The sequence below is a fragment of the Drosophila obscura genome, unplaced genomic scaffold (assembly GCF_018151105.1).
Source record: "Drosophila obscura isolate BZ-5 IFL unplaced genomic scaffold, ASM1815110v1 contig_25, whole genome shotgun sequence".
Taxonomy (NCBI): Eukaryota; Metazoa; Arthropoda; class Insecta; order Diptera; family Drosophilidae; genus Drosophila; species Drosophila obscura.
In genome coordinates this window covers 2,693,595-2,718,465 of record NW_024542812.1, presented here as the reverse complement: position 1 = coordinate 2,718,465, position 24,871 = coordinate 2,693,595, and the positions used below count along the sequence as shown (strand labels likewise).

At 41.9% G+C, this 24,871-nt stretch overlaps 5 protein-coding genes across 14 annotated transcripts in view; 3 read left to right on the top strand and 2 right to left on the bottom strand.

The window, feature by feature from the left end:
• LOC111071375 (A disintegrin and metalloproteinase with thrombospondin motifs 8) overlaps positions 1-3,629 on the top strand; it is a 54,436-nt gene extending 50,807 nt beyond the window's left edge. For 6 of the 7 annotated variants that reach the window (XM_041594267.1, XM_041594261.1, XM_041594262.1 and 3 more), the window contains one exon: positions 219-692. In XM_041594267.1, coding sequence (XP_041450201.1) covers positions 219-225 — 7 coding nt within the window. In that variant the 3' untranslated portion in view covers positions 226-692. Of the gene's footprint in view, positions 1-218; positions 693-2,466 lie in introns of those variants that run through there. The other variant, XM_041594263.1, reaches the window with a different exon arrangement.
• A 5,719-nt stretch (positions 3,630-9,348) lies between these two features.
• On the bottom strand, positions 9,349-9,987 carry LOC111071374 (transmembrane protein 14 homolog). The gene is made up of 2 exons (XM_022362674.2): positions 9,841-9,987; positions 9,349-9,747 (listed from the first exon to the last, which is right to left on the bottom strand). Exons 1-2 carry the CDS (start codon positions 9,914-9,916, stop codon positions 9,482-9,484), a joined length of 342 nt encoding a protein of 113 aa, XP_022218366.1. The 5' UTR covers positions 9,917-9,987; the 3' UTR covers positions 9,349-9,481.
• A 975-nt stretch (positions 9,988-10,962) lies between these two features.
• Positions 10,963-12,659, top strand: LOC111071360 (protein preli-like). The gene is made up of 3 exons (XM_022362656.2): positions 10,963-11,307; positions 11,410-11,822; positions 11,881-12,659. Exons 2-3 carry the CDS (start codon positions 11,508-11,510, stop codon positions 12,277-12,279), a joined length of 714 nt encoding a protein of 237 aa, XP_022218348.1. The 5' UTR covers positions 10,963-11,307; positions 11,410-11,507; the 3' UTR covers positions 12,280-12,659.
• Positions 12,660-13,141: 482 nt separating this feature from the next.
• Positions 13,142-17,397, top strand: LOC111071351 (chromatin-remodeling complex ATPase chain Iswi). Of its 2 annotated transcripts, XM_022362638.2 has the most exons (7): positions 13,142-13,158; positions 13,580-13,692; positions 13,782-14,023; positions 14,087-14,341; positions 14,402-16,517; positions 16,586-16,746; positions 16,812-17,397. In XM_022362638.2, exons 2-7 carry the CDS (start codon positions 13,645-13,647, stop codon positions 17,092-17,094), a joined length of 3,105 nt encoding a protein of 1,034 aa, XP_022218330.2. In that variant the 5' UTR covers positions 13,142-13,158; positions 13,580-13,644; the 3' UTR covers positions 17,095-17,397. The 2 variants fall into 2 exon arrangements, with proteins under 2 accessions (XP_022218330.2, XP_022218329.2); XM_022362637.2 differs by lacking the exon at positions 13,142-13,158 and having other exon boundaries at positions 13,409-13,692.
• Positions 17,398-17,528: 131 nt separating this feature from the next.
• LOC111071352 (proton-coupled amino acid transporter-like protein CG1139) lies at positions 17,529-24,760 on the bottom strand. Of its 3 annotated transcripts, none has more exons than XM_022362639.2 (5): positions 24,506-24,760; positions 20,170-20,303; positions 19,860-20,094; positions 18,936-19,057; positions 17,529-18,880 (listed from the first exon to the last, which is right to left on the bottom strand). In XM_022362639.2, exons 1-5 carry the CDS (start codon positions 24,506-24,508, stop codon positions 17,920-17,922), a joined length of 1,455 nt encoding a protein of 484 aa, XP_022218331.1. In that variant the 5' UTR covers positions 24,509-24,760; the 3' UTR covers positions 17,529-17,919. The 3 variants fall into 3 exon arrangements, with proteins under 3 accessions (XP_022218331.1, XP_022218332.1, XP_022218334.1); XM_022362640.2 differs by lacking the exon at positions 24,506-24,760 and adding an exon at positions 24,147-24,423; XM_022362642.2 differs by lacking the exon at positions 24,506-24,760 and adding an exon at positions 21,410-21,511.
• Between the last annotated feature and the right edge of the window lie 111 nt (positions 24,761-24,871).

The window sequence follows — 24,871 nt, the reverse complement described above, 5'->3', positions numbered from 1 at the left end:
AAATATAAGTAATCCACACGCACATACAACACCTACACTTCAAAATGGCGGCGTCTGCAACAAATATACATGCATACATATTAAAACATAAACATACAACAAATCCAGAAATTTTTCATTGATTCTGCACGCCTGACAAAAGTGATTTATCCGTATTATATACATTTTTCTTAATTACATTTACCATTTTTTATTTCCCACTTCCCTCTCCCAAACAGTGGTTAACTGGAAGCTGTTTCCGTTCTAGCGAAACTACAGCAGTGCAGCAGAAGCGGGTAACGCTTGGAATTGTTAGCGTCAGCGGTTAATCGCGTCGAAATTGGATCAAGTTTTTGCAGTTAAAATGTGTTTTAGCTAGAATTTATTATTATTATTATTTGTACGAAAAACTATTGATTGTTTTTAGATCTAGCCACAACTAATTTAAAATATTGTCAGTTATACGCCACTTAAGCATCAAAGCAAGTGAATATTCATACGAAAATACGTATGGAATTTTGCTCAGTACATGCATATAGTAGTAATGATTCGGTATAATTTAATTTAATGCGAATTCTTGTAACATAGTACACACTATTCTGTAAACTTTTCATTCGCACACACTTTGGCAGACTTAAATTATTCTCTGAGCAAATCATCAAACAAGACGAAAAAAAATAATTATAATCCCACTTTCCAATGTGATAAACATACATAATTTGTACTCTTTACTAAAATATATTTATCGTATTTTGTTTGAAAATTTGCTTAAAAAGGTGGAGAATACTCCCATGATACCTTGCCGCACTTTGCCTACAAGAAAACTTAAAATTCCATTTCATTATTGTATTAAAAGTTGTTAGAAACGTAAATTCTAAAACAATCATTACTTTATAGTAACTTAGTATAATGTTTGATACAAAAAGTTATTAAAAATAAGTTTTAGTTGTAGCTAATAAATGAAACTGTACAATTATCAATCACACACCCACAAAAAAACAAACAAAAATCTATACATAAATATACCGACATATACATACAATAAATATACCTACCTGTACATGAAAACACTTGCAAGTCTTTTATTAAAGTGGGTATATGAAATTACCACGAATTCCCCACTCAATTGTTTAAATGCGTACTGAATTAGGGGCGTGATAGACTTGGAAGCCTTTAATGATAAAGGAGGTGAACTCTATTAAATCTGTGGTTGTTAATCGTTGCCTTATAAATCCGTGCTGATTGTGATTTGAGATGTTGCAAGTGCAGAGTTATAATTTTCTCAAACATCTTGGGAATAGCGGATAACTTAGATATACCTCTTTAGTTCTTTGCGTCAGACTTGCTAATGATAAACGATTCTCTCCAGATCGGAGAGATTCTTCTTGAATCAATGGATAGTACCTGGGTACACAGCAGATGAACTAGTCGAAGATCATGAACCATTGAGCTTCCATTTAAAGCATAGTATCCAGCACTGCGGAATCGAAAAATTCCTGTCAAACTGCATATAAAAAAAAATCTGACAGAAATGTTTCGTTTACGTATTCCTGGAGTGTGGATCCAGCAACACGAGCGGAATCCACAGATTTATATCGATAGTTGCCTATCAGGACCGTGTGTGGACTGAGAGAACAGCTGATACTCAGCTCAGGAATATATACTTTACAATTCTTCCTGAAGTGAATGGTGCGAGATGTAGGCAAAAACTGTCCGCAAAACCAAAAAGAGAGATGAAAATTATTCTTTTTTGTTTTGCAACAATATATGCCGCCACCAACACAATCACTTCATCATCAGAGTGCATTTTTTCCTTTTTTAATTTTAGCAGAATTTTACAGATCATTTTACACATCAACCCTGTTTTAGCTATGTTCCACACCCTCACGGAATAACTAATAAATTCCTTGCCGCAATTTTCCGCGGTGCTGGAGACAAGCCTTTACACGGGCCGAAAACACTAGTCAACACGGCCATTTTTCCTCAAGGAACAAAACGAACTTTTTCTTAAAGATTTGGGGCTTAGAAATGGTTTAATGATATTTTTTTTTTTCTATGGCAGAACTTTTTTTTGAAGAAATTTTGAAAACTGGTATTTTTTTTTTAAAGCTTTTTTCAGAGGTAGCACTTGTTCGGGTACTTGCATCGAATTTTGCCGTTGTACAACACTGAGAGGCAATGGCTTCAGAACGATGGAGTTCTGGTGAAGACGCGCACCAGCAGTAGTGTCAGCAGCATAAGCGGTCCCTCGGCTTCCTCTACGACACGAATACCAAAAACAACAACCACACAAACACCAAATCTCTTTCAAGTCTACACACATGAATTACGCAAACAAATTGAATACTATCTACACATGCTACAAACACAACAACATACAACAAAATTGAAACCAGAACAACAGCCACAACAGACACAAAAGTCAGAACAATCACAGCAGTCGGTAGTTGAAATACCTTTGGTACAAAAACAAATTACAAATTATAGTGTAACCAGCAACAGTAACGGAGCAAAACTACAACAACAACAGAACACCAAGGAAGAGAACCAGAGACAGCAGCAACAGCAACAGCAATCAGGGCCAACGGATGAGGAAAATGAAGCCACTGCCGGCATTCAGAGCAATGAAGCGATTGAGCGGCAAAAACGTAAGTTCCCCATCCAATCCACCATAGCAACCACAGCAACAGCAACTGCTGCAAAAACGACATCAGCAACAACATCACAAACAACAACAACTGCGAAAGCGATAACAACATCATCATTTCTCGATGCGTATTTTAAAAAATTACAAGCATTGCATTTACCAACACTGGATGGCGCAGTAACAGCCACCAGCACAATCACATCCGTCTCGTCATCCGTCAGCGTCAGCTCAACAAATAACCAACATCCGGAACAGCCACATGTGCCACAGCAACAGCAGCAGAAAGAAGAAAACTTTGATGGCAGCGCCTTCTTAAAACGTACGCCAACTCGGAGTAGTATTAAAGCATACAAAACTAGTAGTAGCAATACGAGCATTAGTAGTAGTCAACATCATCCACAAAATCAACAACAAAGGCCAAACTACATTGGCGACACCACAAATAATCTGCCAACGGTGTTGGACAGTGCGGCAAATACAACGGAAAGTACAGCAGTGCCCAAGAAACCCAAAATTAAAACACAAAAACTAATACGCCGCACACGAGTCATGTAACCATAAAATGATCGCGAGAATGTGACAGAGATACAGAGAAAGAGACAACAATAAACTCGGCTACCATTTACTCTAAACTACTAAATACTGCTAGCCAAAAACACAGTTGATCAGCTGCTTGCCAAAACCAAAACAAGAACCTTCCAACATTGTCAATGGCTCCTTCGTCCAACGTCCACAATACAACACACACAAAACAAAGCAACACGCAACACACACATGTATATGCCAAACCGACCGATCCGATACGATACTGATACCGAATCCGATTCGTTTTTCTTACGTGCGGTAAGCCAAACCTCTCCAGCATTCAATCCGGTTCTTAACTTCCTCCTTAGCAGTAGTCTAAAGCTTTGCCTTAAAGTATTTTCGATTTTTACGCTGCCTGCCCTGCCCTATATTAAATACTGATATAACTGTGGTTGCTGAGACGACAGGGTAGTAGGAATAAGTGAAAATTAAATGATAAACAAAACTCATTTGAATCTCCCAATTCGCATACGTAATTGGCCACCTAGCTGCAGTATGAGAATATATTTTTAGCATTTGGCGTTGGAAATTGCATCGATCATATTTGACATTGGCAACAAACAAACATTTTAACTCCGTAGTATATGGACCACTTAGTCAGTGGCTCCAATTGTAGTTCTTGAATTGTATTGTTGTTCTTTGAATTGAATGAAATATAATACTTATTTAAATTAGATCTTACGTTTCCAACAAATTTAAACAAAAAACAAAAATCTATACATAAATATACCGACATACACATACAATAAATATACCTACCTGTACATGAAAACACTTGCAAGTCTTTTATTAAAGTGGGTATATGAAATTACCACGAATTCCCCACTCAATTGTTTAAATGCGTACTGAATTAACAATAAACGCAGCCTCCTCCTCTTCAACCGAACAAGGGGCGTGATAGACTTGGAAGCCTTTAATGATAAAGGAGGTGAACTCTATTAAATCTGTGGTTGTTAATCGTTGCCTTATAAATCCGTGCTGTTTGTGATTTGAGATGTTGCAAGTGCAGAGTTATAATTTTCTCAAACATCTTGGGAATAGCGGATAACTTAGATATACCTCTTTAATTCTTTGCGTCAGACTTGCTAATGATAAACGATTCTCTCCAGATCGGAGAGATTCTTCTTGAATCAATGGATAGTACCTGGGTACACAGCAGATGAACTAGTCGAAGATCATGAACCATTGAGCTTCCATTTAAAGCATAGTATCCAGCACTGCGGAATCGAAAAATTCCTGTCAAACTGCATATAAAAAAAAATCTGACAGAAATGTTTCGTTTACGTATTCCTGGAGTGTGGATCCAGCAACACGAGCGGAATCCACAGATTTATATCGATAGTTGCCTATCAGGACCGTGTGTGGACTGAGAGAACAGCTGATACCCAGCTCAGGAATATATACTTTACAATTCTTCCTGAAGTGAATGGTGCGAGATGTAGGCAAAAACTGTCCGCAAAACCAAAAAGAGAGATGAAAATTATTCTTTTTTGTTTTGCAACAATATATGCCGCCACCAACACAATCACTTCATCATCAGAGTGCATTTTTTCCTTTTTTAATTTTAGCAGAGATTTACAGATCATTTTACACATCAACCCTGTTTTAGCTATGTTCCACACCCTCACGGAATAACTAATAAATTCCTTGCCGCAATTTTCCGCGGTGCTGGAGACAAGCCTTTACACGGGCCGAAAACACTAGTCAACACGATTTTTCCTCAAGGAACAAAACGAACTTTTTCTTAAAGATTTGGGGCTTAGAAATGGTTTGATGATATTTTTTTTTTTTCTATGGCAGAACTTTTTTTTGAAGAAATTTTGAAAACTGGTATTTTTTTTTTAAGCTTTTTTCAGAGGTAGCGCTTGTTTTTTTCACATAGCTCTAGTATCTTACGTCTGGTTGTAAAGAACTTTGCTATTTTGAAAAGATAATTTAAACAGCTAGAAGTTAAGCCCAAACACTTTGTGATTACAGCTTACCGTCTGGGAAATATAAAGCATTGAAATGCAAAAATGATGATTTTTGTGCGGTATTTTTTACGAAATTTTGACTTTAAAAACTCAGGAAAAGTCGCCTGTGTCCTCTATTTTTTTTTGTATAGGTGCGTTAATTTGGCGTCCTTCATTAAAATGAATGGAGAGACTTTGGAGCTAAAATTCGTTAACTAAACCTAAAATATGGAAAAAATGAACAAAAAATAACTTTTGGAAGGTTGCGAGCCCAATTCCCATTGGGAATTGGGATCGCGATCAGGTACCAAATGTACAACCCTTTTTTGTTTTTATTTGTTTGTTTTTATTATCTTTTCAAAATAGCAAAGCTCTTTATAACCAGACGTAAGATACTAGAGTTATGTGAAAAAAACAAGCGCTACCTCTGAAAAAAGCTTTAAAAAAAAATACCAGACTTCAAAAATTCTTCAAAAAAAAGTTCTGCCATAGAAAAAAAACCATAATTCTTTAAAAAAATTTAAAGCCCCATATCTATCAGAAAAAGTCGGTTTGGATCCTTGAGGAAAAAAAAAGTTCGATTTTGTCGAGTAGTGAAATTAGAGGTGGAGAAACATCGATGTCGCATCGATATAGAATAAGATTTGTATTTTGATCTCATTGAATTGGTTTTTTTATACCCGTACTCAAAAAAGAGTTAAGGGGTATATTAGATTTGTGGTAAAAGTGGATGTGTGTAACGCAGAGAAGGAAACGTTTCCGACCCCATAATGTATATATATTCTTGATCAGCTTCAATAGCCGAGTCGATATAGCCATGTCTGTCTGTCCGTCCGTCCGTCTTGTTGAGCGCCTGGATCTCAGAGACTATAAGAGTTAGGGTAACCAAATTTGGTTTCAAGACCCATGTGATATCACACTGCTACAAGTGTATTTCAAAATTTCGCCCCGCCCCCTTCCGCCCACACAAAGGACGAAAATCTGTGGCAGGCACAATTTAAAAAATACTGTTGAGCTACTGAGCTTTTTCAGTAGAGTTGTTTTGCGAGCTATTAAAAGACGATGATTGTTCAGGTACTATTTGAAAGTTTACTGGACTTAAGCATATATATATATGGTTTGTATGGAAAAATAGAGAAAGGTGTGAATTTGCTAGCGAGAGTTTAGTATGGGTCGATTGAAGACGCGGGGCCGGTTCAAGACCTTTGAAAGCGATATATTTATGCTATGAACGTATAGAACTTTTGGCAGGCAGGTCACTGTGCCAGACAGCAAAACGTTTAATTACGGTGGTGATTGATCTTGAAGTGCATCTGCTGCGCAGACGAGCCTCCCTCAAAGCCCTCGTCGGCTGACGAGTTTCGGGCAGGGGCAAATGACTCAAGAGCGCAGCATCAGGTAGGCAATGTTGTGCGTAAGAGATTAGCTCTGCTCTCTTTGTGATGCCATGGGCCGGCGCTTAGCCGAACATTCTCCCCCCGTTGAAGAGCACGAGTCTTTAACATCCTTCTTTGGCAGCACTGTTGTTATATTGTCTTCAGCACCGCTACTCCGGACTTTATGTCTGACCCTATGCTGGGTCGAGTGAGGGGCCACTTCAGATGAGCTAACTGAAAATAGAGAAGCAGAAAGTGGAGCTGCCTTGAGAGACGGAGAAAGCTCTCCTGCAACTATCCATCCCAGTCTGGTCTCCTGAAGACGTGGCACTCCAGTTCCCAACTTTATATTGCCAGCCCATAGAAGCTCGAAGAACAGAGCCGCTCCAATCAGAATATCAACTGGCTGGGGCTGGTAAAACTTCTGATCCGCCAGAGGTATGTTGGAGGGCATGTTCCAGCGATTAATGTCGAGGATACCGTTGGGTTGGTTACCCGTAATGGTTGGAGCAATAAGTGCCGTAATGATCGCAGCATAGTTGGACGCGTGTGATTCCAGTTGGATATGGCACACGTCTCGCCTAGACCAGAAACGGAAACTTCCGAGTCTTTCTTCTGTAGCTGCAACTGTTGAGCCAGACGAGCAGTGACGAAATGCACCTGCGATCCAGAATCGAGTAGGGCACGGCAAGGAATCAACATCCCAGAGCGACTCCTCACGCTGATTATGGCAGTGGGCAAAATCACGGCGTCCCGTCGATGACTCTGGGCCAAAAGCGACGAGGCTGACGATGTTAAGGCATGTTCGCCGACAGAGGGTATCGCGGGAATTCGTGGAGTCGATGTTGATTTGAAGAGTTGAGGCAGAATGGCTTGAGAAGTGTAGGACGGAGACTCGAAATGAAGTAGTGTGTGATGCTTAGCACCACATACTCGGCAGGATCGTGAACGACATTCACCTTTCTGATGGCCTGATCGGAGGCAGTTGGTGCATAGCGATAGCTTCTTAGCTTCCTGGAGCCGAAGTCGAGGAGAAAGGTTGCTGAACTGAGAACATCGATATATCGAATGCCCGGTATCGCCGCAGAGCGCGCAGGCAATCGGCTTTAAGGTCGTTGCAACCAGGCAGTGTTTCCGATTGCTATTGGTGTACATGTCCTTAGCGTGCTCCTGAGTCTCCAACCTCTGGCATCTTTGCTCCAGAAAAGCGGTAAATTGCTGGCTTGTGGGTATGCTATCCATTGACGAGCATTCCTCCCACTTGGCTTGTGTGGCGCTGTCCACTTTCTGTAGCAGCTATGTATCAGAATGCAGTCAGCAATCTGGTCCTTTGTCCCCACACTCCGCCAGGCGCGCAGATTGGCATTTACAATATCTGACAATGACCGGAGTTGGGAAACAGACGAGGTCTCAATACGCTGCACACCCAAAATGTCGGTGACATGTGCCTGAAAATTAAACGCTTGTTATTGAATCGTGGCGTGGCTGAATTCTAGCGAAGAGATTGTGTCTAGAGCAGGTCCTTTCAGGCAGGATCGTAGGTGCTGCAGCTTCTCCACATTCGTTAGGTCAGAATGCTTGTCAATTATGGAGGCAAACATGCCCCAAAACGCGGCATTCGGGAAGCTTTAATTCCGGCAGGCGAGGCCGACTCTGCACTATGACTGTAGCTGGGGCCTCTCCAACATGGTCCGTCCGCATTGTTGAGCATGGGAGCATTGTGGGCTGCCACTTGTTCAACTCCCGCTTCATGCTAATCTCCAGCATGACCACGCATTCGTCAAACTCCTCCCTCAAGGGACTCCAGGGCATTATGGTGCTCGTTGAACGAAGCGACCAGATCCGCCAACAACTTTAGTCGCACATTCAACTCCTCCTCACTGAGTATCGTAGAGAATGACCATATCTACCAGATTTCTGATTCAGATCGGATCATAATTATAGCCAGAAAGAAATTCATTTTCAGTTGCTTCCCCACCTACTTCAGCCAGAGATCCGCTAATCATTATCTTGCTCGCTCTCACACTCTGCCTCGTTCAGTGCGCGAGCAACCCCTAGCGGAGGAGATGTAGAATATAAATGGTATATATATAATCTCCATGTTAGATGTAAAATATACATTGTAGATGTAGATAACAGATGTTGCAAAAAAATATAACATTTTTTTTTTAATAGTTAAAATTCTAAAAAATTATAAGCTCAAAAATGTATATATGTACTGACTAAGTACGGGTATAAGTAGAGTCGCGTCCCCAGAAGCGACTCACACGTTCCTTCTCGTTTTTTTTTGTTTTCACGAATAAAGCTTTTTATTTTGTTATGAAATGAACCAAATTTTTCAATTAAATTAATTTAGTTTACAGCAAAAAAAAAATTTGTTTCTATTTTTTAAAACATCGATGTTTCATCGATGTTTATTTTGAAAACATCGAAAAACATCGATGTCCACGAACATCGATGTTTCTCCACCTCTACCGAAAATGACGGTCGAACTTGGCAAACCGTATGGCTGACCAAAGAAGCTTTCATGAGATTAGGTTCTTTGGAAGAATTGGGTAAAAAGATCGGCAATTGCAATATTAAGAAATTATAGAGAGGGTGGATGTGCGGACGTTTTACGCTTAATTTTTACGAATATGTAAAGCTGTTAAGGTTCTAAGAAAATCTTATGCTGCGTACAATTATGTAATTTGTATAGAATTGATCGTTAAAAACGGAAATATTTGACCGAGCTGTGTTCGTCTAGTCCGCCAACATGTAATGTACTTGTACCCTATCGCTATTTTAGAAAATGACAGCGCTCAACGTGTAAGTATCATAGGTCCAAGCACCAAAAAACTTTTTAATCAAATATCGCAAGAATTAATGCATACAAATTGGAAAAATTATATGGAAAATCTCCGGGCAAGTCCAGCTACTGAGAATAACAAGCTTAGTTGGCTCTAAGCGCCCTTAGAGCTTGTCGGCAGCGGCAAGTAGCGGTTGTAAGATACCAGGTTCCGCACTAGAGCAACCACGGAGATCATACAGACAAAGCCGGCAGGCATTAGTTTTCCAGATCGATTCCAGCGGGCACCCATTAGCCCGGCCAAGAACAGAGACGTGCCCAACTGGAGCAAGGGACGTGGTTGATCCTGGGAATTGAGGTGGGCTCCATAGCCAAGAAGAGCTCCAAATGCAAGGCCAGCTCCAAGCGAAGGAATCGAGGCTGGTGAAATGACAAAGAGAAAATGGTTTGGATTACATGGCATAATCCAACCACGTTGTGGCAGAACCACACTCTTCAGATGAAAACACACACCTGCCTTGGCATAGCCCATGATGCCGCCCGCTGCAACCGTGGCAGCATATGCATAACCAAACCAATCAACCGGCATTTTATTAAATTATACTTTACACTTCTCTTGCACAGGAAAAACTTGTTGTTATGGGTATATTATGGTATATTTTGAAAATGAGGAGGTATATTTAGGTATATATTTCTGAGGGTCTGTGTGCGACATCAGCAACAGCGTGACCGTTCATGGTATTTTAATGCCGATATGCCCCAGGCAGCAGATAGCGACGCATCCGTGCAACCGCCGGCGACCACCGTAAAGAAAACATGTTTTAAAAACATTTGTTTTATATTCATAAAAATTAATAATCAATTAATTAATTATTAATAATATTAATAATGAATTATAATATCCATATACTTGCCCTTCATATAGCTGCCTTAATAAGATTCTATTGTTCTTCATTTTTTAAATATTTAACTTGGTGTTCTGTTCTCATTTTGAAATGTTTATGTTTGTGTTTGCTAGGGTACCTGGCGAAAGATAAAACATTGATATCTTTTTCGAGCGGCTACGAACATACCAACAAATACCAGCAAATACCATCGGATACTGCTTTTTTAGTATTCACCGATCTTTTTTTCCCTGGACTGCCCGCCGTACAGACCCTAAAAATAGTTTGTGCCCGAAAAAATGTCTTATCGGTTTCATACTGAGTACTAGGCTTTCACCCTGAGCAAAAATGAGCAAGCAAAATTACAGTACAGAGAAGACAGAGAAAACCTTCAAAATGTTAGAGAGGCTTCAAAGGTGCAGTATAAGCATCAACGCATACTGAAAAATGTTTCAGCAGCATGCAGCCACAAAACAAAAAACACCGAAAATTGCCGGCTGTTTGAGAGCAAAAGCAATTTTTGTAAAACAGAAAAAGGCTGCTTTAATTTAAACTACTGTATGTATTTGAATTACATTTTTAAGTTTGTGAAGTAAACTAAATAAAGGAAACAATTGATAAAATTAAAAATATGTTGTACCAATATAATAATTTTATATAGATATCAATTTTTTAAATTATTGGTATTTCTCGAAGTTTAAATGGTATTTAATGGTATTTTTATTTGGGCTGGATGGGATTTCTTATCATTATCGGCGCGGTCACGCTGATCAGCAGTGGCCTTTGGACCGGTGTGAATTTTAATTTTAATTAAATGGATAAAAATTAAATAAAGCATAAGAAATGAAACTTACGGGTGGCATTATGAGGAAACAGTGAACGTCCGAGACCATTCTGATTAATGAATCAAAGCCCATAAACAAAGGAAGTCATAGTTTTCGAGCCACCCTGTGTATGACGCAGTTATACAACAAAATTCTTGGCACAGTCGCTTGGGCGCCCAAAACAAGGGGCAGGGGACGAATTATTCATAACAAAAAACGCATCGTTTCCCACTGCACTCTGGAGCTGCGCACGCACCAAAAGCAATAGGCTGGTAGGTCCACGAGACAACTGGCAACAGTGGCATATTTCTATGCTATTTATAACCGCAACATGCCATTGCAATTGATTTTGTCTTTTTCTCTCTGTATTTTAGTTCAGGGACGTGGGTCGGCGTGAATTGCTGGGGAATTCACCTTTATTTTCGGAAAGGCACGCGGAGACGAGTGTGCTTATCAGTTTATAAACACCGTCATGGTCATCACGGCGTCCACTTGCCGCACTGAGGCGGTCTTCGATTACAGCTGGAAGAATGTTGTAGCTGCTTACTGGAACCGATACCCAAATCCCTCCAGCTCACACGTCCTCACCGAAGACACCATCCAACGGGAGGTACGGGACGGCAAATTATACTCGCGGCGATTGCTCTCAAAGACAAACCCTGTGCCTAAATGGGGATCTCGGTTCTACAACAACGTTCCAGTCAAGATTGTTGAGGATTCGGTGCTGGATCCGGTTGCGAAGACTTTCACCACATTCACCCGCAACCTGGGCATGAAGAAGATAATGGTAAGTAAACTTGGTAGTTCCTACAACTGTGCGGCAAATGACTTGTTTTGATCATTAGAAAGTCGATGAAATCGTTACCTACACCGAGCAGAATGATGGAAGCACACTGGCTGTTCGTCGGGCCTACATCAGCTCGCAAGTGTTTGGATTCTCACGTGCCATTCGGGCCTTTGGCATTGAGCGATTCAAGTCGAACAGCAACAAGGCTTCCAATGGCTTTGACTACGTCCTTCGCAGAATGTTCCCGAAAAGCCAATCGAGTGTCCTCCATTCAGCTTCCCCCGCAGCGGGAGCAACGGGAGCGTTTGCAGCCCAGCAGAGCGATCTATCCGTCGCCACAGCAACGGCGGCGGTCCCGAATCACAGCAGCACGATAAAGAGTGTGGCCAGGATTGGCTATGACTTCATCAAATGCCATGCTTCCAAGATTGCACAACTGTTTTCAGTTAGAAATTAAATCGCAATCATACTTCTGGAATGCTCATGAATATGGATGGGAATTCCTCATTTTGGGCCGAGTTCTGGATTCGACTTCAGATCAGTGTTGTGGCAACCGGAGACTTCGCTGGCTGTAATTATATGTATTCCAAACAAAACCAACTTTGATACTTAGCTGCATTTCATTCCGTATGTGTGTGTGTGCTCAAAAAGAGATGAGAGCGATGGCACTGTGTGTTTGCTGAACTCATTTTTTCATTCAACAAAACTCTTTAATTTTAATCAAGCAAATTGCACTGTGTAATTTACATTTCTGTTTGGCCAACCATTCTGTACGTAAAATTGGAGAATTGTATGTAAACCCATTGTATATTTTGAAATAAATTATAAATATTTAAATTATATATTTTATCTAGTTTTTATAATAAAAATGTAAAAAATAAAAACGATATTTAAGGATTTCGAAAATCCTTAAGCAAAATGGCAAAAACTTTGCGAATTGGCTAAGTCTTTCTGTATACAATTTTTTATGCATGTATATGAAATATGTTGTGTTCATTTTCAAAGTTATTTAATGTAAAAACCTTCCCTGTTTTTTTTCGTATAAAATTACTTAACAAAAAAATACAACGGGACAACATCCATTTGTGTGCCAGTGCCACCCCACTCGATCGTCTCAAAGAGAGTTTCGACTGATCAAATTACTTGTCGTGTGCATGATCAGTGCGACACATCTACTAAAAAATTAGGTCAGATCTAGCCTCTAGCTGTCCCATTGCCAAACATGTCAGCAGTAGCTTTAGCAGGCCATGCACTGGATTTGTCAATTTGGATAATAATCAGTGGATCAGGAGACTAGATTTTCCCAATTGTAACAATTGTTCAACGTGTAGAAGAGGTGAATGATCAGTCAGGGACAGGACAGTATAAACTATAGTGTATCGTTAGTGGTACCGTACCTGCTAAACGCATGCGCGAAAAACAGGGATGCTTTGCATCGTTTCCATACGATTTTCATCCCTGATTTCGGTCGACGGAAAATTAAGCGCGTCTGAATACTTATCGCACAAAAATATTGGAAATGATACTTTTCAACAATTGTAATATCACTTAAGTATATATCGATATATCAATGAATGCATCCCAGCGACGCCAAATTTCCCTCGAAAAATCGCTGATTTTTTGTTAATTTTGTGTCCAAGCAAGAGTAAATTGAAATTTAAAACTCATATTCTGTAACCAGTAGTGTCCAATACAATACAATTCGCAGTTTGCAGAGACGCCCTACGTAAAAACTAACGAGAACCTTTTGCCCACAGCGAAAGCAAGGACAATTTTAATTGAACATTAAAGACGGTCAGGTCACCGCGCCGGCATTAAAAATATGTCCAAAACAGATGCTGCCTCCGTCGACGCCACCGAGGAGAACTCTGTAAGTAGAATGCAAAATTTACGTTTAGTGACGCCTTCGGTGTTGGTGACGCGCAGAATATTCTGAAATTTTCCTTTGCCTTTCCGCAGAATGAAACCACTTCCGATGCGGCCACCAGCTCCTCGGGGGAGAAAGAGGCTGAGTTCGACAACAAGATTGAAGCCGACCGGAGTCGGCGGTTTGATTTTCTGCTGAAACAAACCGAGATCTTCACCCATTTCATGACGAACAGCGCCAAGAGTCCCACAAAACCAAAGGGCAGACCCAAAAAAATTAAGGATAAAGAAAAGGACAAGGATAAAGATAAAGATAAGGAGAAGGAACTGGCTGAGTAAGTGACTGAGTAATTTTATAATTCTTTACGCGTACTAATTCCACCTCTTTGCTTCTGTAGCCATCGACATCGCAAAACGGAGCAGGAGGAGGATGAAGAGTTGTTGGCCGAGGACACGGCTACAAAGGAATTATTCCGTTTCGATGCTTCCCCCACATACATTAAGGGTGGCGAAATGCGAGACTATCAAGTTCGTGGTCTCAACTGGATGATCTCACTGTACGAGAATGGCATCAACGGTATTCTGGCCGATGAAATGGGTTTGGGTAAGACCCTACAGACCATCTCCCTTCTTGGGTATCTTAAGCATTTCAAGTAAGTTATCCAAATGTGTTACGCTTCAAAAGTACTCAGAGCATTCTGATTCTCCTGCAGAAACCAAGCTGGTCCCCATATCGTGATTGTTCCCAAGTCCACGTTGCAGAATTGGGTGAACGAGTTCAAGAAATGGTGCCCATCGCTGCAAGCCGTTTGCCTGATTGGCGACCAGGACACTCGAAACACTTTCATCCGTGATGTGTTGATGCCGGGCGAGTGGGATGTTTGCGTGACATCCTACGAGATGTGCATACGCGAAAAGTCCGTATTCAAGAAGTTCAATTGGCGTTATCTGGTCATTGACGAGGCGCATCGCATCAAGAACGAGAAATCCAAGCTTTCGGAGATACTCCGTGAGTTCAAGACGGCTAATCGATTGCTCATCACTGGAACCCCATTGCAGAACAATCTCCACGAGCTCTGGGCCCTGTTGAACTTTCTCTTGCCCGATGTTTTCAACTCGTCGGAGGACTTTGACGAGTGGTTCAACACAAATACTTGCCTGGGAGATGATGCCCTCATCACGCGATTGCATGCCGTGCTTAAGCCCTTCTTGCTGCGTCGCCTAAAGGCCGAGGTGGAAAAGCGTTTGAAGCCCAAAAAAGAAATGAAGATATTCGTTGGTCTTTCCAAGATGCAAAGAGATTGGTACACCAAAGTACTGCTGAAGGACATTGATATTGTCAACGGAGCTGGCAAAGTGGAGAAAATGCGTTTACAAAACATCCTCATGCAGCTGCGAAAGTGCACTAATCACCCCTATCTGTTTGATGGAGCCGAGCCGGGGCCACCGTATACCACGGATACTCATCTGGTTTACAATTCAGGAAAAATGGCCATTCTAGATAAACTGCTGCCCAAACTCCAGGAACAGGGATCACGTGTTTTGATCTTCTCCCAAATGACCCGCATGCTTGACATTCTAGAGGACTATTGCCATTGGAAGAACTATAACTACTGCCGGCTGGATGGTCAAACGCCCCATGAAGACCGCAACCGACAGATCCAGGAGTTTAATATGGAGAATAGTGCAAAATTCGTCTTCATGTTGTCCACAAGGGCTGGAGGCCTTGGCATTAATCTTGCCACCGCCGATGTTGTCATCATCTATGACTCCGATTGGAATCCCCAAATGGACTTGCAGGCCATGGATCGTGCACATCGTATCGGCCAGAAGAAGCAAGTGAGAGTTTTTCGCTTGATCACAGAGAGCACTGTGGAGGAGAAGATCGTGGAGAGAGCCGAGGTCAAGCTGAGGCTGGACAAAATGGTCATTCAGGGTGGCCGCCTTGTTGACAACCGCTCCAATCAAATGAACAAAGACGAAATGCTTAACATTATTCGATTTGGAGCCAGCCAAGTATTTAATTCGAAGGAAACGGACATCACCGACGAGGATATTGATGTCATACTGGAGCGTGGCGAGGCTAAAACGGCCGAGCAGAAGGCCCAACTTGATAGCATGGGAGAGAGCTCGTTGCGCACTTTCACCATGGACACGAATGGCGAGGCCGGCACTTCGTCCGTCTATCAGTTTGAGGGCGAGGATTGGCGCGAGAAGCAGAAGCAGAACGCTCTGGGTAACTGGATTGAACCACCGAAGCGTGAGCGTAAGGCAAACTATGCTGTGGACGCCTATTTCAGAGAAGCCCTACGCGTATCCGAGCCCAAAGCCCCCAAGGCCCCACGCCCACCCAAGCAACCAATTGTCCAGGACTTCCAGTTCTTCCCGCCTCGTCTGTTCGAGCTGCTCGACCAGGAGATCTACTATTTTCGAAAGACTGTCAACTACAAGGTGCCCAAGAACACGGAACTCGGGTCGGAAGCAAACAAAGTGCAGAGGGAGGAACAGCGTAAGATTGACGAGGCCGAGCCCCTCACCGAAGACGAAATCATCGAGAAGGAGAACCTCCTCTCCCACGGGTTCACCGCCTGGACCAAGCGTGACTTCAATCAGTTCATCAAGGCCAACGAGAAGTATGGACGTGATGACATCGACAACATAGCCAAGGACGTGGAGGGCAAGACTCCCGAAGAGGTTATTGAGTACAACGCCGTCTTCTGGGAGCGTTGCACAGAACTGCAGGATATTGAACGAATTATGGGACAGATTGAGCGAGGCGAGGGAAAGATTCAGCGACGACTGTCCATCAAGAAGGCCCTGGATCAAAAGGTATGTCGCATGAGTTATTTTTTTGTAAAGGAGCTCTCACATCTAATGAATGTTGCATGTCTTAAAAGATGTCGAGGTATCGAGCTCCCTTTCACCAGCTGCGTCTGCAATACGGAAACAACAAGGGCAAAAACTATACAGAGATCGAGGATCGTTTCCTGGTCTGCATGCTGCACAAGCTGGGCTTCGACAAGGAGAATGTCTACGAGGAGCTGAGGGCGGCTATAAGGTAAGTGGAGAAATCTTCAATATGTAAAACTCGGTTAATATTTTTATTATGATGCTATTCGATAGAGCATCACCGCAGTTTCGCTTCGATTGGTTTATCAAGTCGCGCACAGCTCTGGAACTTCAGCGTCGTTGCAACACCTTGATTACGCTCATCGAACGCGAGAATATCGAATTGGAGGAAAAAGAACGCGCCGAGAAGAAGAAAAAGACGCCGAAGGGCAGCGTTTCGAGTGGCAGTGGAAGCCACAACAGCACTCCAGCCCCAACGCCCCAGCCCAAGGCCAATCAGAAGCGCAAGAACGATGTGGTGGCCACCAGCAGCAGTTCCAAGAAGAAGAAGAAGTAACCAGGTACCGAAAGGAATGAATCATCGCAGGATATTCACTTGAGATTCCGCTTTTCTCATCATTAGTTGCAGTTACAAAGCAAAGACAACAGATTACTTAATATTTCACTCTGCATAGACACATACTCGTATGTATGTACGTAGCTCATAGTTCTTCAGTTACCCCAACATTCAACAGCCACCACAACCCTCAAGTAACTTGCATTCAACAATTCAACTACAATATCATTGAGCGCCGCTGTATTCTATTCCTCGTATTTGTACTTTGATTTAAATAACTTAATTATTATATTTATATATTGCAACATCAGATTAATGAGTATATTTTTTATTGGCTGTCGGGCAGCTCTCTTCCTGATGAACAACTGATTAAATATTCGTCGTTGATCCGACCTTTATGCTAGAGAGTAAACGGAGCAAGGAAACACTTTTAATCTGTTCACAATCGTTTTCTTTATAGATGCTGATCGACTTAACATAATAACATTTATAAATTCTATGAATTGCAGCTTAGCAGTGTTAGTGCAACGAGACACCTATGTGTACACATACACAGTGTGTATGTACTACACACACACACACATACATAAAGACTTAATCATTAATATCATCTTGTTCATGCAGTCAGCAGCATCGGAATTGGCTCCGACACCGCCTAGCCATGTTCAACATGGCTAGATTACTGCGCTTTGAACTGAAACTCTCATCTCTCTGTCTCATGTCTCCGTTATCGAATCCATCTGTAGGGGTACCTGCATCGTTTTTAATACTACCATCGTCCATCGACCATGTGGGATGGGTGGGATGGGAACTTCAGAGTTCCCATTAGTCATCGCTGCTGTACATCTCAATGATCTCGCCAATGCTGGCCACGGCACCAGCAATCAAAGCTAGGATGGACAAAACGCCCAAAATTATGTTTTTAACCATCTTCCAATTGCACCAGCCCAGTCGATCGGGATAAAGGTAGACGGTCTCAACGAAGCTGGGCACAAAGATGCCCAGCAGTGAGAAAAACACGGCGCCCACCAAGCTGATGAACGGTTCCAGGTTGGGAATAGCCGCGGCCACGCCTCCGCTCACCAGAATGATGCCAGTGCGCAGCAGGATCTGTGTGATGTTGTGCTTCTCAGGGCTGAACTTGTGACTGATCTTGCGCCAGAGGATCTCGTTGGGCACGTAAAACTGTAGGCCAAATGTGAACAAAATGGCCACTGCCATCAGAAGCTTGGCCGTATCGGCCAACCAGGAGCCGTCTGGCAGATTGAGCGTGATGCTGCCACGAACCGTGTCCCCAAATCTCACATAGCCAAAGAAGCCGATTATCGCGTAGAGCAGCACCACAGTGATCATGGCCGTGTTGAGGACACCGGGACAGCCGAGGAACTGCTGAGGCTTGCGCATTGAGTTCTCCACGGGCATCACTACACCAATTCCCTCCATTGCGAAGATGACCGTTGCAAAGAAGAGTGGAATGTGGGCGGCCGGGGCGATCAGCGGCTTATCAGAGTAGACGAGTGGCTCATCAAACATGTAGTAGAGGACTATTACGAAGGTGATCACAATAAATACATTGGCCATCAGGGAGAAGGGCACCAGCCACTTGAGATTCCTGATCTGTCCGATGAACAAGCACGGAATCACTGTGAGGGCAATGTAGATTCGTACATCCCAGTTGAGGTTGCAGTCGTAGTTGATCACGTCGTGGAAGGAGGTGGCAATGAATACGATATACACACAGGCCGCCGCATAGTAGGTTGCCATCAAACCAACGTCCACAAATTGCCTGAAACAATGCGCATTTTGGTTTTTGTCTTTTGATTTTTAACTTTTCAACGTACTTGGCAAAATTGGAGTAGGGCCGCATGCCTTTGGGACCGTATTCGAACACCTTCTCTGCCGTCTCTGCGAATCCCAGGGCTGGCACCTTGGCATCGCGGCAAATGTTGTGCGAAGTCTTCACCTGCAACAAAGAATTGTACATTAAAAGAGTTCTTCATATCACAAAAAGCTCAGTCAGAAAATTGATATCCATCAAGATCAAGATTACATTTCTATATTTCACCTCCTGCTAATGGATAGTCCAAGTTGGGATGCTATCCTATCCTCGAGTACCTGGTATAAAGCTTTATTTTCTACAGAGTGAAAGCAAAGTATGGGTTCTGGCAAGAGAGTGTAAGTCATCTCTAAGTAGTAAACAAATTTAAAATGACGACAGACAAAGGTTAATAATGACTGCATAATTTTCCTACTATAAATCTGAATGTCTCAAGTAGATTATTATGTATACGATCGATAGATGATCGGTGACTTGGGCTTTTTTGGAATCTAAATGTGATTTATACAAAGTAGTCTCAAAGTAGTTTGTACAACTGTCTGGAATGTGAAGCACATCTAAATTCTTGGAAGTTACGTGCTGAAGGATTTGCGCTAATCGGAAATGCTTGATCATAAATAAAATCAATAAAAGCAAACTTGATTGCTGATATAAATAAAAATTGTATTTATCTCTCCCTCTGATTAGACCAAATCGCGACTTGTCTAGCTTCCAGAAGTGTGGAATACAAAAAGTGGACTCTCTGTTGCACGCCTTATCAAGGCCTTTCGAATTCTATTGACAGACGTCTTGGATGACTTGGGACAGCACCTTGAGCTACTTCAGCAAACCCACGACTACGTCAGCTCGGCTGTTGATGGTTTCTCTAGTAATTTTTTGAGTCAACAGCCGCTAAATCAGGTGCTAAATATTATATCGATTTGCTTACCAATATGTGAACACAGTGGGTGCAGAGGAAGCCAACGATGAGCGTCATGCACATACCAAAGACCAGGCCGGCGTTGTGAAAGGCCATGGGCATAGCTAGAATTCCTGTGCCTAGTGAGCTCTTGAGCAGATGGGCTAGAGCGCCGCCAGTACTGGCTCCCTTTGGATCGCGATGCTCAAAGGGACTGTACGGATCTTCGGAGAGTGAAAGCTGATTCTTCTCCGTCAGGTTCGCCCTGGAAGGGAAAAATAGAGGGGGAAAAGGTTTAGTTCCAGATACTGGATGATCCACCGAGAGTTCGAGTACTCACTTTGAGTTGAAGTCATTCAAGGAGACCACAGAAGTTGATTTTGATGATGAATAGGCGGGGGGATTGTCGTCTGGGTGTGGCCCTGCCGAGGCAAAAACCTCCGCATCTGGCCTAAATCCCGCATTATCGGCCATCTACAAGCACAGAGATATTGAAAATGAATGAGAAATCGATGTAACACTTTGACCATGCCCGGCACGAGATTCGCTTTCGTTCGTCCATTTGCAGCTTGGGTTAAGTTAATCCGTTGAAGGGTTGCTAGGCGCATGCCGTCCGTATCTTATCGATGCTTTGGAGCTTTCAAGTATTACAATTGCCCAAGCAAAAAGATTCCAGATACGAGCAGATCCTTATCGCCCGCGGCTTGAATCGGTGCCTGGGCCTGGGGGTGCGCAAATACTCGTAAACAGCATTGAACTGCATTCATAAAATTTTGCTTTATGGCTCTATAGCTATAGCTATAGTTATAGGGCCCTAAAAAACCGCCAAGCAGTCGTTTGCCATAAAGGCGATCCTAAATCAGCGTGAGTGTGGTAGCCCCCTCCCGATATCGTATCTGATCGCTCCATGGAGCCTTTTCATATTTTGAATTCCCCCAACCACTTGATAATTTCTGTAAGTGGGCTTCGATTAGCCTAATCATGGCAGAGTGTTGTTTATTGAAATTTATGAAACAATTATGCTGCTTTTAATGCGGTTGTGATTGTGGTTGGCTCTTTTGATTAGTTCCGAGGAACAACAAAATTTTATGGTGGTATAAACAACCATACCTCCGCAGCTAACTAACTCATAAATTAGTTTATAAATATTCCCAATGATTTAATGAAATTACTTTTTAAGAATCTTTTGAGCAAAAGTAAGTATGAGACATAATTGACTCGAATAATTGAAGCACAAACAATGGTATAAATAAATGTATGTTTTAGAAAATGGAATCAAAGGAGCTATGATATGATCCAATGTGATAGTTTGGGGGAGATATAGAATACATATATCCAAATATATCAGAGCTCGTATATGTATACTCGTAAGAGTACAGCTAGCTTGTCACATTACTGTCAAGAATGACTCGCATTGGATGTTAATTATTAAGTAATCGTATTTAAGGCATATATAAAATATACCGGAATAATTGTATACGTAACTTAAATTAAATTGAAGTTACATTTTGTCAAAACTTTCCATGCATTTCTCTTTATCCCTTACTGCCTTTGTGGGACCTCCGAAACCGAGAACTTACTTTTCAGCTAGGGTATTACGAATCGAAAAGAACTTGAGCGATTGAGGACCGAACGCGTCCTCTGGCCAAAAGCAACTAAATAATCAGTTAAAAAGTAACGAGCGGCTACGGGTATGAGGTTCAATGGGTTTGGGTTTGGGTGTCGGCCTGAACTGAGTTTGTGGCCACGGCGCCGAAAAGTGTCGGAAAATGTTGAAGTAACAATGTCCCAAAATGATAACGACTTAAAGCAAGACAGGCAACAATAATTAATAAACAACAAATACCCGCCAAATGCCTATAATAATAAAATACTCAATGCTACCTTTAAAATCAATTATAAATGCCTTCCCGATAACCTTATCGTTACCGAACCGAACCGAGCCGAACCTGACCCGAAACAAATCCATTCATCTGATTTCCTACCCAGACCAAGAACAGAGCTAGAACGAAAAAAGCCCCCAAGCAATACTACTCATCAATGAAATAAGTGTAGTATCTCAATAAATTAACTTAACTAAGTCAGCTATTTACCTGAATCTATCCCTAAAACCGTGCATTTCTTTTTGGGGAATAGTGATTAAAATTGTTAAATATATATTTTAATAGGAGGTAGTCAGATTAAAGCGTGTTTAATGTTATTATTATTATTATGTTGCCAGATTAGATTATTCGTAGTCGTCTAGAATCGGGCCAGCACACTGCATACTGCAAACTGGACTGAGATTGGGATATGCATTACTCCCGTAAAATACAATAAATCGGTGCTCGGCGATATAAACACCCATAGCCATGGCAAGCCTTACAATCGGATATTATATATTATGTTTTCTCGATGAAATTCCCATTTATTGGAGGGGCACACCACTCGACGGTAAATCTTTATGATCGAGTTCTAGTTGTGTTTCTAGGGGGCAGTTATACGACATCACGCGCCAGCGTTCACCCATTCGATACTGAATCATATCAGGACATATGGCCATTGATTAGTTCTCTGGCTATCACAGTCGTTAGTCAGTCCAAAGTTGTCGCTTATTAGTTTTATGGGCAATTTATTTGGGTTTGCTTTGGTCATTATATCTATAATTTAATTCAAATTCGTGTTAAGTGCGTCACTAGGAATTATGTATATAGACTCGGATCGGGGTTTATGATCGTGCTAATCAGCCGTCGATTTATTGGGTAAGTTGGACCTTCGTGCCCTGGCACTGAAGCAGTATTTTCTTTTGGGTTTCTCCTAATGATCGAAACGGAATACGCAAAGGTTTCGATACGAGTGTTTGCTATACAAATTAAATACTAATATGTATAATCTTTGTTTCCACGCAAGTTAAAGAAAAAGTGTAAAGTTCATCAGCTCAACAGCTTGGTATCTTCAACTGTATGTTTTTGCAAGTCAAATTTAATTATCCTTTATTCTCTTCTCACTCCAATCAAATTGTTTCAAAGCAAGTAAAGTTCATAAATATGATCATTATTCAGAGATAATTCAGAGCCTCGCTCTGACAAATGGTTAACAGAGGATACAACATGTGAGAGTCCGATCATTTATGTATTAGGTATTTTATTCTTTACTTTTTTATTACCCGAGTATTTTTTTATTTTCTTGTCCTCAAAAGATGGCCCATCTCCTTCCTCTCGCTATGGCCTTCCCCGGTATTACATAAGCTGGATTGCAGCACCGCTGGGTTTCTCCCAGTTTCGCTGGGGTTTGCGTCCCTACTTATTCTCAAGTAAATTACCGTCGCCTTGAGTGCCGTTAATTGGTTAATACATTTTTGAATTGCATTTGTGTAGGATCGTATGTCTTTTGGGTCAATGCATTCCGCTAAAGCCAAAACAGCTTTTGGTTGCCTTTTTGACTTTTCGTTTTCTGTTTTGATGTTTTATGTCGTTTTTGCTTGTGTGTTTCTTGCTTTGTTTTGCTTGTGCGTTCGCTTCACGTGCCGAAAGAAGAAGCTTAAGAAAACCCGTTGCCAGTGGCCAGTTTCCGTTGCCCGCCCGGATTGACGACTGATTGATTGTCAGTGCAAACATTCGTTCATTCATACATTTATCCATCCCCCGGAGGGAGTGAGTGGGAAAGGAGCTCAGTGTCAGACGAGATTGCTGTAAGGTGGATCAGTTCGAGTTACTCGCATCTTTTTGCCGGCGATACGACCTTATCGCACAACAGACTTTCGATATGCAAAGTGGATGAGCATGAGCCGGGTAATTGATCGGTTATGTACATACGGTAATCACAATCATAATGACGAGCGATGATGAGATAATGCCTTGCCTTGCCAGCTTTGACGGACAAACAGCCGCGGGGGAAAGTCAAGGGAGAAATACTATTGTCAGAAACTGAATAAGACTTGAAGTTTATTGCACTATGGCTAGGGAGCACTGTAAGGTAGCTGCTAAGATAAAAGTGAGTCAATAATCTTTTATGACATCCAATTCGGCTCTTATCAGAGTCGCGAAATAAAAACTTGGTGAAATGATTTGTTCTCGGGTTCCTGACATGACTGGCATTTGAGGTGGGGGACAGGAAATATTCCAGGAATGCCCCCATTCGCTTGGAATGGATTAGTGTTAAGGTAGTTTTCCGTGTCACATGCATCTAATAATTATCAATTATAATTTCCCGATAATAAATTTTATGTGCAGGAATTAATTATAAATAATTATTGCATAAAATTATAACGCGATAAATAAAAAAGGCAAAAATCGAGTAATTGATCAACTTTCAGCAGTTATTCTCTCCAATATTTACCTTTGGGTGAATCGGTATATTTAATTGTAATTATTTTAATTCCTTTATTTAGTTTAGCTCGAGGTACCCGTACCCGTTCACAAAAAATGTTTTCACACAAACGCGCTAATTTTCGCCTGCGATGTGCTTGATGGCGCGAATTTGCAGAGGCAATCAAGAGAAACAAGCGCGATCAAACCATAACAAAGTACATAATATTTAAACGAATGTTTCCAAGCTATTTTGTTTCATATGTTGTTAACTGTCGAGCGATCGCTTAGTGACTGATATTAAGCCAATGTTTGTGCTTGAATTTGTTGCTGCCGACGGCTTCGCCGTAGCGGCTACACGTACATATAAGCACCCCCCCATACACTCACCATACACTCAGATATATTGCAGCCGGGAGCTCAACTAGAGACCCGAGATGGGAGAGGAGAGTCGAGTCGGTTGGCGCAATTAGCGCAATGGACAATAAACGGTACCGTGACGCAGGTGGGGCAAAGTCGGCCTCTCTCTCCTCAGTGCGAGTGTTGGAGCGTGCGTATTGGTGCTTTCTACATATCATTCAGATTTGGGCATTCGGCTGCCAGACAGGTCTGGTCTGCCTTCCTCCCATTACTCATACGCAGCGTGGTACATCGATAGGCAGAGGACAGCGAGTGGTTGATGGTTGTGGTTGATGCAAAACTCCTCCTTATCTAAAGAAGATTACACGCAGTTGTGGAATGTGGTCAGAGATATGC

What these genes read in the sequence shown, in the direction of transcription:
- LOC111071360 (XM_022362656.2), top strand. Translation starts at nt 11,508, where the DNA reads ATGGTCATCACGGCGTCCACTTGCCGCACTGAGGCGGTCTTCGATTAC. An exon ending in TGGGCATGAAGAAGATAATG is followed by an intron (nt 11,823 to 11,880) that starts GTAAGTAAACTT and finishes TTTGATCATTAG; the next exon opens with AAAGTCGATGAAATCGTTAC.
- LOC111071352 (XM_022362639.2), bottom strand. An exon ending in TTGAATGACTTCAACTCAAA is followed by an intron (nt 20,095 to 20,169) that starts GTGAGTACTCGA and finishes TTTCCCTTCCAG; the next exon opens with GGCGAACCTGACGGAGAAGA. An exon ending in CCCTACTCCAATTTTGCCAA is followed by an intron (nt 18,881 to 18,935) that starts GTACGTTGAAAA and finishes GCATTGTTTCAG; the next exon opens with GCAATTTGTGGACGTTGGTT.
- LOC111071351 (XM_022362638.2), top strand. Translation starts at nt 13,645, where the DNA reads ATGTCCAAAACAGATGCTGCCTCCGTCGACGCCACCGAGGAGAACTCT. An exon ending in AGAAGGCCCTGGATCAAAAG is followed by an intron (nt 16,518 to 16,585) that starts GTATGTCGCATG and finishes ATGTCTTAAAAG; the next exon opens with ATGTCGAGGTATCGAGCTCC. An exon ending in GAGCTGAGGGCGGCTATAAG is followed by an intron (nt 16,747 to 16,811) that starts GTAAGTGGAGAA and finishes GCTATTCGATAG; the next exon opens with AGCATCACCGCAGTTTCGCT.
- LOC111071374 (XM_022362674.2), bottom strand. Translation starts at nt 9,916, where the DNA reads ATGCCGGTTGATTGGTTTGGTTATGCATATGCTGCCACGGTTGCAGCG. An exon ending in CATGGGCTATGCCAAGGCAG is followed by an intron (nt 9,748 to 9,840) that starts GTGTGTGTTTTC and finishes TCATTTCACCAG; the next exon opens with CCTCGATTCCTTCGCTTGGA.